At 47.0% G+C, this 18,432-nt stretch overlaps 1 protein-coding gene across 3 annotated transcripts; it reads left to right on the top strand.

Moving 5' to 3' along the window:
* LOC116971320 (sialic acid-binding Ig-like lectin 15) lies at window positions 1–15,413 on the top strand. 3 transcript variants are annotated; one of them, XM_033018400.1, is made up of 6 exons: window positions 6–509; window positions 4,616–5,023; window positions 8,411–8,640; window positions 10,415–10,445; window positions 12,775–12,839; window positions 13,226–15,413. In XM_033018400.1, exons 1-6 carry the CDS (start codon window positions 362–364, stop codon window positions 13,289–13,291), a joined length of 948 nt encoding a protein of 315 aa, XP_032874291.1. In that variant the 5' UTR covers window positions 6–361; the 3' UTR covers window positions 13,292–15,413. The 3 variants fall into 3 exon arrangements, with proteins under 3 accessions (XP_032874290.1, XP_032874291.1, XP_032874289.1); XM_033018398.1 differs by having other exon boundaries at window positions 9–509; window positions 8,411–8,794; XM_033018399.1 differs by lacking the exon at window positions 13,226–15,413 and having other exon boundaries at window positions 1–509; window positions 12,775–13,087.
* Window positions 15,414–18,432: the final 3,019 nt, after the last annotated feature.

Here is an 18,432-nt window from a genome sequence, read left to right as displayed (position 1 = left end):
GGGCCAGGCAGCATCTCTGGGCGACATGGATAAGGTGACGTTTCGGGCCGGGACCCTTCCTCAGTCAGTACTGTTCTGTGTCCAATGAAAGTGACTGCACACCACGCCCTGGGTATTATAATAGAACTACAACGGGCCGCGGCATGGTTTTATTTTTAGGAACCGGGACTGACCCGCCTCAACCGGGAAGAGGCGCCGATCCTCCGCCAGTGGCGAGTGTGGAGGGGGATTGTATCTCGGCGACCTCTGAGGAGAAGGCTCGGCACTCACCTCCCCCCACCCGGAACCAGTGCGGGGCGGAGAAACGCCGTCACTCAAATGCCTTTTATGGTTCACCGAGATTTGGTGCTGCTGGCGCGGAATGAACAACAGTCTCACTTTCGCTTCTGCGACTAAGGAGGAAGCGACGCGTTTTTCTGCTCGATCCGGCCTTCGAGACAGCGTGCCCGGCGTGAGGATGGTGTCCCGCTCCCACTTCTTGTTGCTGTTATCGGCGGTCGCTGTCTCCGGTATGTCCCGTTCCCTTCTCTCCATCGCAGGCTAACGGCTGGGCTCGGTCCGGGTTAGGTCAACCGACCCACAAGACTAGGGGATCCTTGGCTAGCTCCCTCTCTCTCTCTCAGACGCTCAACCATTTTACAATCTTGTCATATCGTTTTCCATTTAGAGGACTGTACCGAGTTCAATGTATTAGTAAAGGCTGCAAACTCTCGGCGGCTTAAAAAGTGTGCCATGGGTCTGAAGAAGGGTCTCTACCCGAAACCTCACCTATCCATGTTCTCCAGAGATGCTGCCTGGCCTGCTGAGTTACTCCAGCACTTGGTGTCTTTTTTTAAGAATTGTTATTGTTCCAGTGTCAGTCCCGTGGCAATTAAAGACTGCTTCCCTGACCTCTCTTCGAGCATCCCCCCCCCCCCCCCTCCCTTACTACCATCAGTCTGAACAAGGGCCCTGACCCGAAATGTCACCTATCCACGTCTGCCAGCGATGCTGCCTGAGCCGCTGAGTTATACTACTTTAAACTCCTTTAAGATCTCACCTCACCGCGTTTCCTGTTCCTTCTGAGACAGGAAGGTAGACAGCGAGAAAATATGTATCCTCTGGCTTTGGAAAGATGAAAAAGTAAGTTCAGTTGAAAACCAAGAATTCCAATATTACGAGGCATATCAGACAGCCAGAACGTGTGTTTTTCCCCCAGGGTGGAAATATCAAAGACTAGAGGTGAGAGGAGCAAAGTTTAAAGGAGATGTGTGAGGCAAGTTTTTTTTTACACTGAGGGTGATGTGTGCCTGGAACACACTGCTGGGGATGGTGGTGCTGGTAGATGCGGTAGTGGTGGTTAAGATACTTTTTTTTTGACAGGATAGACACATGGATAGGCAGGGAGTGGAGGGATATGAATGATGTGCAGACAGAGGAGATTAATTTAACAGCAACATGTTCGCCACAGACATTGTGAGTATAAGGGCCTGTTCCTGTGCTCTTCTGTTCTCTGTTAAAAGTGTTGTAGAATTCGAAGTCTCTCCCCTCTGTCATCTCCCTCTGTATCTCTCTCTGCTTTTTGCTCATTATTGTCTTCCCTTTGTGTCTCTCTTTTCTTTCTCTCTCCCTCTGTCTCCCCGTCATTCTCTCGTTTTTTCTCTGTCACTGTTTATCCCCCTATTTCTGTTTTTTTGTTTCTTTCTCTGTCTCTCTCTCTGTGTTTCCCCCGCTGTGCTGAAAGAGGGCTCAGTGGTGCTGTGCTGTTCTAGTGTTCTGTGTTCTGTGTTCTAAGATCTAAATGGTTTGTGAGGGGAATTATGGTGAGAGCCGTGGGGAAAATCCTTTCCTCAAGAGAGTCGCTGGCCGAATGATTTCAGTCCCCCCGGGTGGGTGGTGATGATGTGGGTTGGAATTTGTGGGGGGTTCCCGCCTGTACATACCTTGTGATAACTGACTCCCAGTCATTCACCGGGGCTGGCTGATGAGTAAAGTGCACTACATGTGGCGTCAGCTGTCCATCATGAGATCATCACAACTTCCCATTGATTCATTCTTTCACTGTGTCGTTTATGACTCTTGTACAATGCGACAGCCCAGAAATTGACCCATTGACCTACCGAGTCCATGTTGTCCACATTGCCTATCTACACTCAATCCTTTGCCGCCGAGAACAAACAGGGTCCACCGGGACTCTAATTAGTACTTTGTAACCTTGTTGGCACTGGATACGTGGTGACTATTTGCGCGCTATGTGTATTGTAGCAATGTTACAACTTTTTGAGATTTAAAAAATCAAGGCTTTAATTTATCCCATCAGATAAAGCATAAAAATAAGTTTAATTTGGCACATAATTCACTTTCATATCTTCAGTATTAAAAAAGGTTATGGTCATTTTCATACTCGGAAATAGGCATCTTGTTCCCTATTGCTTTTTCATTGACTTAACACAAAAGCTGTGATCGAGAACATTTAAAAGCCGATAACTTTCTTAAAATTTAAGAGAACTGAAAGAAATGTTCAGTTATTGTAGATTGAAGTATGGAGCAGGGAGGTTCTACTGCAGTTGTACAGGGTCTTGGTGAGACCACACCTGGAGTATTGCGTACAGTTTTGGTCTCCAAATCTGAGGAAGGACATTATTGCAATAGAGGGAGTGCAGAGAAGGTTCACCAGACTGATTCCTGGGATGTCAGGACTGTCTTATGAAGAAAGACTGGATAGACTTGGTTTATACTCTCTAGAATTTAGGAGATTGAGAGGGGATCTTATAGAAACATAAAATTCTTAAGGGGTTGGACAGGCTAGATGCAGGAAGATTGCTCCCGATGTTGGGGAAGTCCAGGACAAGGGGTCACAGCTTAAGGATAAGGGGGAAATCCTTTAAAACCGAGATGAGAAGAACTTTTTTCACACAGAGAGTGGTGAATCTCTGGAACTCCCTGCCACAGAGGGTAGTCGAGGCCAGTTCATTGGCTATATTTAAGAGGGAGTTAGATGTGGCCCTTGTGGCTAAGGGGATCAGAGGGTATGGAGAGAAGGCAGGTACGGGATACTGAGTTGGATGATCAGCCATGATCATATTGAATGGCGGTGCAGGCTCGAAGGGCCGAATGGCCTACTCCTGCACCTAATTTCTATGTTGCTATGTTTCTATGAAGCATTCTGAAACAAATATGAAACAATCTTACTTAGATGACTTGAAATTAAAGCATATAATTAGTTAGTTACCTAATTGTAGCTAATTACAAAATTCAATTACTAGATCTAAACATCTATCCATTTCTTAAGAATAGATTAACATTTTTAAATAGCCTAAGTGTCCAAATAACATTCACACAAGAATTCAGAATATAACATAATTTTAAAATCTCATTGTCATGGGTTTATAGGCCAAATGGAAGGAATTTAATGTTTAATGCCTGTAAATTAATGGCCATTTAAATCAGGATGCGGTGAATTTAGTCCCCCATATCGGCAGCAAATACACTGCCGGTTCTTCGGGGGGAAAAATACCGTTTCGCAACATAAAATGTGAATTAAATACATCTTAAGAAACACTGGTCCTCCATAAAATACATCTTTTACCTGGTCCTCCATAAAATCTGTCCCAGTTGTCGGCATTGACGGCTTCAGAAGCTGATTTTAAAATCATTCCAGCGATTAACTTGTCGGGTGAAATTTTTTTTAAAACACACAGAACGGTTGTAGGAACGATTCTTTAGCAACATCTTGCACTCCAACAAAATATAATTCAGGACCAGGTCGGAAAAAACCCTGTTTTAACCTCCCCCGCCCCCCCCCCCCCCCCTCAAACGCGCCAAAATCGCACACACGTCCAGTGGCAGAATTGCAGCGCCGCTGAAGGTAAGTTTTGTAACATACCTATGTATTGTATGCACAAACAAAGAATTTCACTGTACCTTGGTACATGTGACAATAATGCATCATTGATCTTGGTGCATTAGGCTCATACCGTTAAGATAAAGGGTGATCGTTTAGTTTAGTTTAGTGATACAGTGTGGAAACAGGCCCATTGGTCCACCAAGTCCAACTCCAACGAGCTATCAAAGGTACGCTAGTTTTATCCCACATACTAGGGACAATTTACAGAAGGCAATTAACCTACAAGTCTTTTGAATATGCGAGAAACCTGGAGCACCCGGGAAAAACCCACGGGGTCACAGGTAGAATGTAAAAACTCCACACTGACAGCGTCCATAGTCAGGATCAAACTTGCGCTGTAAGGCAGATCCTTCTTCAGACTTTGGCCCGCCAAGTCTGCGTCGACCAGCGATCACCCCGTACACTAGCACTATCCTACACACCAGGGGCAATTTACAATTTCACCAAAGTGGTACATCTTTGGAGTGTGGGAGGAAACCGGAGCACATGGAGAATACCCACGCAGGTCACCGGTAAAACGTACAAACTTCATACAGACAGCACCCGTAGTCAGGATTGAACCCGGGTCTCTGGCACTGCAAGGCAGCAAATCTACAGCTGACCCCTATGTCGCCACTGGCGTCATTGTATTCTCTTTTGTGTTGGAGGCTTTTGGTTTCCAGACGGATTTGATACAGTGATGTAGATTGTCGGATAGACCATTCTTTGACTCTCTCTCTTTTCCCGCAGGAGGCGTGGGGGAGCCGGTGGCCGTGTCCGTGCATGTCCGGGACAGGGTGACCAGTACTGTCGGAAGCTCCGTGGTATTGCCCTGCACTTTCAAATCCGACTACTCCGACTACACGACCATGGAGATTACTGTCATCTGGAAGGTGAAGGTGTTTTACACCGGCTCGGTTTTGTTCAACGTGACCAACAGGAGCAAGGGCGGCAAGGACTTTGTGGACGAAGTTCACACAAATGTCAATGGCCGCTACAAACTGGCCGGGGACCCGAGGCAGAAGGTCGCCTCGCTGGAGGTGGAGAATGTTACACTGGGTGACAGCGATCAATACTTCTGCCGCGTCGAAGTCAAACGCCAGGGATTACGCGCGTTCATGGACGAGTCCAACCCTGGAGTCACCCTGGAAATTATAGGTAAAAACCACAAGCACCGCTTGTTTACCACTGTCTCTGTCAGTTTATCTCTCCCCTCTATTTATTGCTTTTGTCTCTCCTTTTATCAGTCTCTCTGTTGGTCCCTCTCTCTATTTCTGTTGTATTGTCCCCATCCTCTTTTCGCTCTCTCTTACCCTTTCTTACACTGCTCCTATAAGTTCATCCAGGGAAATAAAGTCACATCCACAACTGCCACAGTCACCCATGGTGTTCCTCAGGGATCGGTGCTGGGGCCACTGCTTTTTATCATCTATATTCAACCTCTTGGCAATATTCTCCGTCATTTTTGAATCAATTTTCACTGCTACGCCGATGATACACAACTTTACATCTCCACAAAACCAAACACCTCCCTTCCCCCAACTGCCCTCACCTCCTGTCTTCAAGCTATCAGCAACTGGATGTCACTCAACCTTCTAAAACTCAATGGAAATAAAACAGAAATCATGCTAATTGGCTCAAAGTCCACACTCTCCAAAACCCACCCGTTCACCATTTCAGTTGATGGCTCACCCATACCCACCTCCTCCCATGTCAAAAGTCTAGGCGTCATTCTGGACAGTACACTTTCCTTTGGCCCTCACATCAGCAATATCACACGCTCTGCATACTTTCACCTCCGCAACATCTCCAGACTCCGCCCCTCCCTCTCCAAAGACAATACAAAAGTCCTCATCCACGCTCTGGTCACATCCCGCATCGATTACTGCAACGCCCTCCTCACTTGCACCTCCAATAAACTTCTTCATCGCCTCCAATGCATTCAGAACTGCAGCCCAGATCATCACCCGCACCAGATCATCGGACCACATCACACCCATCCTCACTCAGCTCCACTGGCTCCCTGTGCACCACCGGATTAACTACAAGATTTTACTGCTGACCTTCAAAGCCCTACACCACCTTGCTCCCCAATACCTCTCTGACCTGCTGCTACCATACACTCCTTCCCGGTCACTTTGTTCCTCCTCAGCTGCAATTTTAACTGTCCCCACATTTAGACTCAGCACCATGGGTGCCAGAGCCTTCAGCTGCTCTGCCCCACGTCTCTGGAACACTCTCCCACCTCCCATCCGTCACCTGGACACTATCGATCAATTCAAATCACAACTCAAAACACCTGTTTAGATTAGCATACCCGACATAACTTCCACCATGTTCACCCTGATTTTAATGACTTAAAATGTTTTGTGTATTTTTTGTTTTTTTGTTTTTTGTTTTTAATCAACTTGATTTTAATATTGATAAATGTATTGTGATTTTATGTCCTGTAAGGTGTCCTTGGGTGTCCAGAAAGGCGCCAGCAAATAAAATGCATTATTATTATTATTATTATTATAAGTCTCTCCCGCTTTCAGACTCGCTTTCCCATCTGTGTAAGAAGGCATTGCATAAGACATAGGATTAGAATTAGACCATTCGGCCCATCTGGTCTACTACGCCATTCAATCATAACATTGACCATGTGGGTTTTCTCCGGGTGCTCCGGTTTCCTACCACACTCCAAAGATGTGCCACTTTGGTAAAATTGTAAATTGTCCCTGGTATGTTTTTCCCTCTCAACCTCATTCTCCTGCCTTCTCCCCAAAACCTCTGATGCCCTTCCTAATCAAGAAGCTATCAATCAATTACTCAATAACTTGGCCTCCACAAGCAATGAATTCCACAGATTCACCACCGTCTGGCTAAAGACAGTGGTGCATGTGACAATAAATGTGAACTTGAACTTCAACTTCAACTTGAAGAAGTTCCTCCTCACCTCCATCCTAAAGGTACCACTTTTTATTCTGAGGCTGTGTCCTCTGGTTCTGGCCTCTCCCCTTATTGGAAATATCCCTTCCATGTCTACTCTATCTAGGAATTTCATTATATGTTAGATATCAATGAGGCACCACCTCATCCTTCTAAAAATCCAGCAAGTACAGGCCCAAAGCCTTTAAAGGCTCTACATGAGCTCCTCAAAGATGAGAATGGAAAGAACGCTTCCTCCACCATCAGACATTAGTGATCTAGACTGAGTTCATCAACAATCAAATTGTTTCATGGTCATAAATGGCTTTTTAGTCCAGATTTAATTAATTAACTGAATTTCAATTCCTCAGCAGCCAGGGTGATGTTGAACTAATGTCAATAGAGCAAGTGAAGACAGGGGCTGGAGTAGCTCAGTGGGTCAGGCAGCATCTGTGGAGAACATCACAGGAGGGAGCCGTGAGAGAAGGTATCACAGAACTGCTGGATAGAGGAGGAGAATTTCTTCAAAGTAAGCATACCCCAAGGAGATTTCACAGTGGAGCAGTGAAATATAGAAATAAGGAGTTGCAGATGCTGGTTTACAAAAGAAGACACAGATCACTGGAGTAAATCCCCAGGTCAGACGGTCTGACCCGCTGAGTCACTGCAGCACTTTGTCTCTCAGTAGAGCAAGTCTCTGATCCTTTGCTTCTGCTTCAGTGATGTCCACCTCAGTAACTTCCCCCGTCTTGTATCTGGTCACTCACACAGGAATGTTTTTGGTTCCATAACCTTATCAATATATGGAATAGGAATACTTTATTGTCACATGTGACTAGGCCCAGTGAGAATCTTTGCTGCATACCCAATGAATGTTAATACACTGACCAAGTTACAAAGCATGCCGGCTCCTCCAAAATGATGGGGTGAAAGGTGAGGACTAGGGGGACACTGTCCCTGTTGCAACTGGGGGGGAGGGGGAGCAAGAGTGGAGCTGCGGGATAATGAAGAGGCACATGTGATGGCCTCGTCTATGATGGAAGAGGAGAATCCCTGTTCCCTGAAGAATGAGGACCTCGGATGTCCTGGTATGGAACACCTCATCTTGGGCACAGATGCGACATAGACAGAGGAATTGGATAGAGTCTTTGGAGGAGGCAGGGTGGGAAGAAGTGTAGTTCAGATCATTGTGGGAGATGGTGGGTTTATAATAGATGTCAGTCGATTGTCTGGCTCCAGTAATGGAGACGGTGAGATCCAGAAAGGGGAGGGAGGTCGGAGATAACTACCAGCACGTTCCATACACCCACCTCCCTCTGTGTACATAGGTTGCCCCTCAGGTTCCTATTAAATCGTTCCCCTCTAACCTTAAACTGATGGTGGATGAGGCATCAGTCATATGCTGCATCTGCCACACTTCTATGCTTAAGTGTCAGCCTCAATAATGAGCTCAATTCTCTTGTGTTCTGTAACTTCCCTTTCTTTGAGCTCTAGTTTTGGTCACTTGCTTGTTCCCATATCCACGAGTTACTGGGTTCCTGTTTAATAAACCAACCCCACCACAGAACATTGTTATTTGTTTACGCAATGTGCCGGCAACTTCCTTTAACCTTTGCTTTGTTTCTTTGTTCCCAGGCTCACCCATCATCCTCCGGGTATCTGTTAAAGCCATTAATACCACGCAGCCTATTGTGCAGTGCCTGGCAGAGGGACAACCCTTCCCGAAAATCATATGGATTGATCCCCAAAATAACAAGCTTCCTGCGAACAGCAGCGACACTTCAGTAACGTCGGGGCCGGGGAAGTATCAGATCTTGGGAGAACTGCGTAACCCAATGTTTGGGGGGACCTACACCTGTGTGGTGGTCAGTGACCAAGGAAACAGCAGCCAATCTATCTATCTGCCCAGCAAGGGGCAAGTCCGGCATCTGCTGCTTTACATCATTGGGATCCTAGTTGGAAGTGTCATTCTGGTTATCCTGGTTGTTATTCTCTTACTGATGCAGAGGAGAAAGAAAGGTGAGTTTCTTTGTGAGGGAAGAGGGAGGAAGTGGGGGATCACTGGTGGAGTAGATAAATGTTATCAAGTTATATTGCATTTATTACAAAGATACATTTTAGATGCCACATAAGGTTTAGAAAGGAGAAAAGCTCACAACCCCAAGTTACTGTAGTAGTTGAAGTCAAAGTGAAGGTGTGCATCTCTATGTTTATGTTCTGTGATTAAGGTGAGAGAGGGGGGGGGGGAGGCTTAATAGGAACGTGAGGGGCAACTTATTCATGCAGAGGGGCATTTGGACAAGTACATTAATGACATTTAAAAGACACTACAAGGATAGGATAGGTTTAAAGAGGTATATGCCAAATGCGGGCAAATGGACTTGTTATGTTGGAGCTTCTTAGTCAGCTTGGATGAGTTGGGCCGAAGGGCCTGTTTCCATGCTGTATGATTCTTTGGTTGGAGGATGTGGAAAGAAGAGACTGGGGAGGAATAGACAAAATGGCGATTGGGAGGAGGAGATCCAGGGGTGAGAGATGGGAGGGAGAGACCAAGTGATGGCGCAGCGGTAGAGTTGCTGCCTCATAGTGCCAGAGCCCCGGATTCAATCCTGACAACAGGTACTGTCTACAGAATTTGTACGATCTCCCTGTGACTACATGGATTTCCTCCCACATTGCGATGACTTACAGGTTTGTAGGTTAATTGGCTTCTATAAATTGTCCCTTGTGTGGAGGATAGAACTTGTTTACGGGGATCGCTGGTCAGTGGCGACTATGTGGGCTGAAGGGCCTGTTTCCACTCTGTTGCTCTAAAGTAAACTAAGGAAAGGTCTTGGGATGGTTGGGAACAGAGGCATGAATGGGGATGAGAAATAGTTGACCACCAACAGGAAGAAAGGTGGAGATGAATGTGCAGGAGTTAGAGGGAGGAATTATCACTAGGTTTCTTATAGAAACGTACAAAATTTTTAAGGGGTTGGACAGGCTAGATGCAGGAAGATTATTCCCGATGTTGGGAAAGTCCAAAACTAGGGGTCACAGTTTAAGGATAAGAGGGAAGTCTTTTAGGACCGAGATGAGAAAATCACTTTTTACACGGAGAGTGGTGAATCTGTGGAATTCTCTGCCACAGAAGGTAGTTGAGGCCAGTTCATTGGCTATATTTAAGAGGGAGTTAGATGTGGCCCTTGTGACTAAAGGGGTCAGGGGGTATGGAGAGAAGGCAGGGATGGGATACTGAGTAGGATGATCAGCCATGATCATATCGAATGGTGGTGCTGGCTCGAAGGGCCGAATGGCCTACTCCTGCACCTATTTTCTATGTTTCTATGTTTCAAGAACTGGAAAGACCCAGAGGGGGAATAAGTAGGAGACAGAGCCGGAGTGGTGGGCGAAGATCTGGAGGAAATGGGAGATGGCAGTGGCAGTGATGGAAGGGAGGGATAAAGGGGTAACGGTGGAGGAGACTATAAAATAATGCTGAGTGATCGATCAGTATGCCGCATAACTTGGATGGAAACTCCATCCACCTGAGGCAACTGGAATGCAACTGTTATAGCAGTACTACCTGTGACTGAAATGCCTGATCAACAATGGAACGATTCTCACAATACATCTCTTTTTTCTTTCTTCTTTCAGGAAAGGCAGAGTTTAACCCAACCAGCAAAAGGTATGAAGCAACCTTACAGTCTCTCCCACCTCAGCACACCAAACTGATCTTAATGTTAAATTAATATACTTTATTATGATTTTGCCAGAATAACCTACAAGCTTTATGGGAATGGGAAATACTGCCTCGCAGGATCAGGAAAGGGGCATGTTGGTGGGATCAGCACACTAAGGGAAATGGACACATCATGTGGAGAATACCTTACAGCAGGGGTTCCCAACCTTTTCTGTCCCGTTCACCCCTGGCAACTTTAATAGCACATAACAATGTTATTTCATTTATTTATGAACAACTAATGATGAACAGATACCGGTATAACAGAACCAAACACAATCAGTCAATGAGAAAAAGTATGTACAAATCCAGAATCAACAAATGTATCCCCTGGGTAGGTGAAATTTACCCCCAGGGGGGAAAATTTACCCCAGATTGGGAACCTTGCCTTACGGGGCAAAATTGGTGGGGATAATGGAGAACATACATAAGTGTGATGAGGCCACACATGACTGCGGGTGGAAAAAATACATTTGGACAGGTACATGGATAGGAAATGGTTAATGGGATATAGGTCAAATGGTGGCCAATGGGACTAATGCCATTAGTTGGCATGAACAAGTTGGGCTGAAGGGCCTGTTTCCATTCTGAATGGCTCCATGACTATAACTAGAGGATAAATGTAGAAGTAGTGACACCAAGTAGAAGCATGGTGAAAGAGCCCTTCGATACTTGCTTGTTCTGTAATAGCGGCCAGTTGGGTTGTTAATGGAGCAATCATCTCCCAATGTCACCATTGTCCTTCCACAGAATCTAAATCACCTTCCTTCGAAATGAGTGCAAATGTTGGGACATCATGATGCAGATGTACAAATCATTAGTGAGACCGCACTTGGGAGCTTTGGTCATCCAACTGCTGGAAGGATGTCGTTGTTGGAAAGGATGGAGAATATATTCATGAAGATGTTCCCCAGATTTGCAGGGTTGAGTTATAGGGAAAGATTGGATAGGTTAGGACTGTTTTCTTTGGAGCATAGGAGGCTGAGTGGAAACCATGTTGAGGTGTAGAAGACCATGAGCATGGATGAAGTGAAAGTTGACTGTATTTTCCCCAAGGTAGAGGATTCTTAAACTAAATGGCATGGGCCATCTCGAGAGAGAGAGAGAGAGAGAGAGAGAGAGAGAGAGAGAGAGAGAGAGAGAGAGAGAGAGAGAGAGATTTAGTAGGGAGCTTATGGGCAATCCTTTCACGTCCCTTTCCTGGGGATAGAGGAAGCTATAAATGCAGATACAATTTGGACTTTTAAAGGACATTTGGGCACATTGGATAGGAAAGCTTTGGAGGGCTATGGGTCCAATGCAGGCAAATGGGACTAACCCAGAATACCAGCTTGGTATGTAAAGCATTGTATCAGGATGCATCACAGCTTGGTTTGGGAACAGCTCCGTCCAAGACCTCAGGACATTTCAGCAAATTGTGCACGCAGCCCGGACAATCAAACAAACCTACCTCCATTCCATTGAATCCATTTATACCTCACGCTGCCTCAGCAAAGGCAGCAGCATAATCAAGGATGATTCACACCCTGACAAAATCTCCCTCTTCTCCCCTTTCCCATCGGGCAAAAGGTAGAGAAGTATGATAATAGTTCCCAGCTGTTGTCTGGCGACTGAACCATCCTACCACAACTAGAGAGCAGTCCTAAACCACTATCTACCTTAATGGTGACCCTCAGACTATCTTTGATCAGACTTTACTGGCTTTATCTTGCACTAAATATCATTCCCTTATCATGTATCTGTACACTGTGAATGGAAACATAGAAAAATAGATGCAGGAGTAGGCCATTCGGCCCTTCGAGCCAGTACCACCATTCAATATGATCATGGCTGATCATCTAAAACCAGTACCCCGTTCATGCTTTTTCCCCATATCCCTTGATTCGTGTAGCCCTAAGAGCTAAATCTAACTCTCGGGAATGGCGTGATCCTTGATGGCTTTTTGGGAATGGTGCGATTGTAATGTATAGTCTTTCCACTGACTGGTCAGCATGCAACAAAAGCTTTACACTGTACATCGGTACACCTGCCAATACATTGAAACTGGTGGTCGGCAAGGATAAGGTGGGCCAAAGGGCTTGTTTCCGTGCTGTATAGCGCTATGATCCTTCTTATTTAGATGGTTATGTGTCCTCACCACTGACGGGGTGGGAGTTGACCAACTGTGGGTTATATGAGCCCAAATTAGCACTGGGTTCGGGGTGATGGGGGATGAGTGAGCTGCAGTGTTAGTTATCACAGTTGTCTAACTCAATCTCTTGCTATCCTCCCTCAGGGCCCAGCGCAGTTTGCAGCAGTATTCAAAAGTTAGCATGTGCCAGCAGCAGCAAATACCATCAGGTAACTGGGCCATCAATGAAACCTCCTGAACTGGCGATCTTGGGGCGGAAACTACAGGGACAATATTTGGCTGGGATGCGTGCGGGCAATTGCGAGGCGAGCGGAGTGCACTCGAGAGATTTCCAAGGAAGGGGCGGATTGCGGGCGGGAGTTCCCAGGTGGGGGCACAATAAGTCCGGGAGATTTAGGGTGGACTGACCAGGGTTCTTGTTGGTTTTGTGTGTTCCAGTGGGAGTGGGGTGGTTGGGACTTTGGGACTCGGTGGCAGAGGTGGGGCCGGAGCTGAAGTTCAGGGGTGTCGGGGGCAAGGGGGAGGTGTGGGGGGGGGGCGTGGTGATCGCTGCTGGGCTCAAGATGTTGATCTGAAATGAACGCCTCTCTTTCAGTGGTGCCCTGCGCGTCAGTGCAGGACACAGAGGGCAGCGATAAATGACCAGAGGCTGGCACCGTGAGTTAACACAGCAGCAGAGAAACACAGCTCGCAACCCACTTCATCAGACAGACTCACTTTCAGAACAAACGGCCTTGTGTGAGTCTGAGTGTGTGTGTGTGTGGGGCCACTGAGTGTTTGAGTGATGAGCGTACGGGCGAGAGGTTGTGATTGTGTGAATACCACTGAGTGTGTGTCTGTATGTCACTGTGTGTATGTGTTAGTGTGTCTAAATGTGTGTGTAGGTGAGGAGTGTGTCTGTGAGGAGTGTGTGTTTTTACCAGCATTTACGTCAGTGTGCGTGAGAGATGGGAGAGAGGGAGAGAGAGAGAGAGAGAGAGTGAAAATATTCCAAGGAGTGTGTTTACCAGTGCATGTGTATGTGTAGCAACAAGGAACTGCAGATGCCGGTTTACCAAGGAAAGACACAAAGTGCTGGAGTAACTCAGCAGGCCAGGAAGCATCTGTGGAGAATATGGACAGGTGACATGTGTCTGAGTGAGAGGGCCATTGTGTTTACTGACAAACACCATGTACAGTGTGTGTCAATGTGTATGTCTGTGTATCTGTCAGTGAAAGTGTTTACTGTGTCAGACTGTGTTAGTCTGTCTGTGCGTAAGTAAGTGTGTGCGTGCCAGTGAGTGTTTACGGGTGTGAATGCTGGTGTGTGTAAGTTTGAGTGTGTGGAAATGCAGTGAGTGCCCGGGATGAATTGCTGCCTTTAAAGATTCCCCCGATGTGCCCAGCACACGGGGAGGCTTGGAGCGACAACGCATGCTCCCGTGTAGCTCCACTCCCCGCTTCAGCCGCCTGCTCTCAGTATCGCATGGACAAGGAAGCACAAATCTGCAGCGCCGAAGGTCGACGGGATCAGCAGCCCCTGGTCCCGGTGGGAAGACGCCGGCGAGCCTTCAGACTGTGGGGTCGTGCCCCCTTGTGCAGCGGGGCAGGGCTGGAGGTCATGAAGGGCTGTTCTGATCTATCATGTTCTATGTTCTAATCTAATCAGCCGCTCTAATCTATCAACATATGACAGTCCCGGCATCCTGGGAATTAACCTTGTGAACTCCCTCAATAGCAAGAATAGGGCTCAGGGCTTCAGTTCTGAAGATAATAGACTGGGCTGCAGGCAGTCAATGGTTCATTATTACCATCACGTGGTGTCAAGGTGCAGTGACATTCTTTTTTTGCATATAGATTAGTAACCATATAGCCACACATAAGTACAATCCCCGATTACTCACATAATGCATGGAATCAGCCCACATAGCCCGTATGCAAGAGTTGCCAGGTTTTGGCGCTACTTTCAAAGTCCCAGCTGCAGCTGGCCATAAAGGCCTGTTGCAGCCGTCGCCTCCATCCAGATAGTCCAGCAAACCGTCGCCCCTCTCCTCGCCCAGCCATCTTCAACCTTTATGGCCCAAGGGGGCATCTCCCGCAGTCGACCTTATGGGCGCGGAAGGTAAGATCCCCCTCCCCCAGTTCTCTTACTGGCCCTTTTTCCAGCGTCCACCACGTCGCCGTCCTTCCACCCTCCTCTACGCTTCCCGGTCTTCGGGGGCGAACGGGAGATGAGCCTTCCACTCTAGGCGGGTTTCACGATCCCGCGACAGGCGAACCAGGCCCCGCTGCCTGCTAGGGTACGGCAGCAGAACCATCAAAGCAGCCTTCCAAAGACATGGGAGTTAGCAGGTTAATCAGCATCTGTAAATTGTCCCTCGTGAACAGGGTGATCACTGGTCGGTGCTGACGGTGGGCCGAAGGGCCTGTTTTCACACTGTATTTCTAAACTAAACGTAACCACTACATGGGTATCAACGCAGCGCTAAACAGGGACCCAATCGCCGTGTGATGGCATCGACAGAGCTAGGTTTGGGGGGGATGAGTTGAGATGCAGGTTCACCATGGTCTGATCACTCCAACAGCCCAGATTCCCCCAGCCTCGGTGGACCTTCCCGCCAGTGGCTGGATGCTTTGCAACCACCAGTGGAACTGGTGCTTTGGGATTCATCATAAAGGCCCTGTCCCACTTAAGTGACCTTGGCACGCAAATTACGCGACCTTGTCGTCACGTTGAGGCGCACGGGCAACGTATGGCGGCGCGGGGCCGGTCCCACTGAGAAGCGCGGAGGGGTATGGAGTTGTGCGCGGTATCGCGCGGCGCTCTGAAATTTTGTGGCGAACAAAATCTTCGCTCGCCACCGGCCTGATGCGTAACTAACGGCCAAAGTGGGACAGGCCCAACACCCTGGCGCGATGCAACGTCTCACCTCCAACAGCAGCAGAAGCAGGCAAACGATCGTCGAACTCAGCCTGCGGCTCACGGCCGTTGCGGTCCGGCTCCGCCCCCACTACTACTCCCAGAGCGGGGCCAAGAAAATTGAAGATAGACACAAAATGCTAGAATAACTCAGCGGGACCGGCAGCATCTCTGGAGAGAAGGAATGGGTGACGTTTCGGGTCAAGACCTTTCAGACTGAAGAAGAGTCTCGACACGAAACATCACCCATTGCTTTTCTCCAGAGATGCTGCCGGTCCCGCTGAGTTACTCCTGCATTATGTGTCCATCTTCAACTGACGTCATGCGCTCCAGACGGCTGTGTGGGCGCATGAAGTCGCACGGGGCTGTCACGCCTCAACGCGACCACGAGATCATGTAATTAGCGTGCCAAGGACACGTAAGTGGGACAGGGGCTTAAGACACGGGAGTTGGCCAGTCGGCCTCTCAAGCCTGGATCACCAGTAAATAAACTCAGCGATGATCCAATATTGGAGTCAACTCCACTGTTACACCCTCTACCCATAAACGTTACCTCTCTTGGGTTCTGTCAGTCTGTGGTGAAAATAGAGTCATAGAGGAGTACAGCATGGGAATAGATCCTTGGGACCACCTCGTCCATGCCAAACTAGTTGGCTTACTGAGCTGCTCGCATTTGTCTGCATTTGACACATGGCCCTCCAAACCCTTCTTTCCCATGTATCTGTCCAAATGTCTTTCGGCAGTCATAACTGTATCAGCTACGATATTGAAAGATATTGAATTAAATTATTTCCAGCAACCTTTCTTTAATGTTTCTGTTGAATGGCATTTATGTATTCTGAAGAAGACTCGACCCGAAACGTCGCCTATTTCCTTCGCTCCATAGATGCTGCCTCACCCGCTGAGTTTTTTATCTACCTTCATGTATTCCAACTGTTGCTTTACTCCAGAAAGTCAGCATTGAGGATAAAAATCAGAGTGATTTTCAGGTTTTCACAAAAGACTTCCCAAGCAATGCACAATATGGAATCTCTGTTTAGAGGCCTATCCTTTGTGCAGAATCGAAATTCATATTTCATTTGAAATCCAAATTTCATAGCGAGAGGATTTGAATATAGCAGCAAGGAGGTCCTTCTGTAGTTGTACAGGGCCCTGGTGAGACCGCACCTGGAGTATTGTGTGCAGTTTTGATCTCCTAGTTTGAGGAAGGACATTCTTGCTATTGAGGGAGTGCAGCAAAGGTTCACCAGGTTAATTCACGGGACGGCGGGACTGACATATGATGAAAGAATGGATCGATTGGGCTTATATTCACTGGAATTTAGAAGCATGAGAGGGGATCTTATAGAAACATAAAATTCTTAAAGGATTGGACATGCTAGATGCAGGAAAATAAAACCCCGATGTTGGGGGAGTCCAGAACCAGGGGTCACAGTTTAAGAATAAGGGGTTGGCCATTTAGGATTGAGATGGGGAAAATCTTTTTCACCCAGAGAGTTGTGAATCTGTGGAATTCTCTGCCACAGAAGGCAGTGGGGGCAAATTCATTAGATGTGTTCAAGGGAGAGTTGGATATAGCTCTTTGGGCTAACGGAATCAAGGGATATGGGGGGAAAGCAGGAACAGGGTGCTGATACTGGATGATCAGCCACGGTCATATTGATTGGCGGTACTGGCTCAAAGGGCCGAATGGCCTACTCCTGCACCTATTTTCTGTTTTTGTTTCCTGTCCTGTGATTCACAGTAGAGGATTTACCCACTACAGTGTAATGCACAGTTGCACCTTAAACTCGCCCCAGAGTATCGTTGTTATGTCAACAATCATAGGTTAACATAAATAAAGAATGTTATTGGTTCACACTGTGTAAAACATTAACCGACATGTAAAGGCGAGTTAGTACTAAAAGACACGCAAAGAGAAGGAAATGACACTTGCATTTTTTTTTTGAGGAACCAACACACTATGGATGCTGGTTTACTAAATGAACACAGTGCTGGAGTAAGCAGGTCAGGCAGCATCTCTGGTGAACATGGATAGATGACGTTTCAGGTTGGGAACCATCTACAGACTGATTGGTGTGGACGGGAGGAGGGGGAGAGAAAGCTGGAAGGGCAGGATAAAGGGGCAGGATAAATATGGTAAGCGAGACAAAGTGCCGGTGTAACTCAGCAGGTCAGGCAGCATCTCTGGAGAACATGGACAGATAATGTTTCAGGTCGGGACATTTTTTTCAGACCGAAACGTCACCTATCCATGAATTCCAGCGATGCTACCTGACTTACTCCAGTACTTGGGTCCTTTTTGCGTATTCACGAGATTTGCATTTCTTTGTTTCTGCACCTGGTAAGTGATAGGTGGATACAGGTGAGAGGTCGGGTTCATTGACAGGTGGGTATAAGTGACAATGGCTAGAGAGGAAAAGGAAACAATAGGATGGCAGATGAGGAGAGAAGAAAAGTGCAACGTGAAGCCAGAGGAAGGGATGTATGTGGAAGGGGACGGTGGGTGGAAATGGGAAATATGTGTGCGCACTGGGATAGGGCAAAGAGAGGGTAAAAAGAGGGGGGGTGGGGGGTGTTAGCTAAAATTGGAGAATTCACGATTCATACCTGTGGCAGATTAATTTAGAGGGAAATAAAAGGAAAAACACAAAGTTACAGACTTCGCAGGTTTGCTTCAAGAGACTTTATTGCATGATATCATAGAGAGACGGCGGCAGAAATCTCTGACTTCACAGCAGAAATGGCCGACAGTTATACTGTGCAGTAAACAACGTTTGTATTTTGTGGAGGTCAATTATTTCATTAGACATAACATACGTTTCGCTTATGTTAATCTTATTCCAACACCGGAAGGTTAATACGTCAAGCACAATACAAGGGCGTCTCGACATTATTATATA

This window comes from Amblyraja radiata, chromosome 3, assembly GCF_010909765.2.
Source record: "Amblyraja radiata isolate CabotCenter1 chromosome 3, sAmbRad1.1.pri, whole genome shotgun sequence".
Classification (NCBI taxonomy): Eukaryota; Metazoa; Chordata; class Chondrichthyes; order Rajiformes; family Rajidae; genus Amblyraja; species Amblyraja radiata.
The sequence above is the reverse complement of the archived record's forward strand: the minus strand, read 5'-3'. Positions and strand labels throughout refer to the sequence as shown.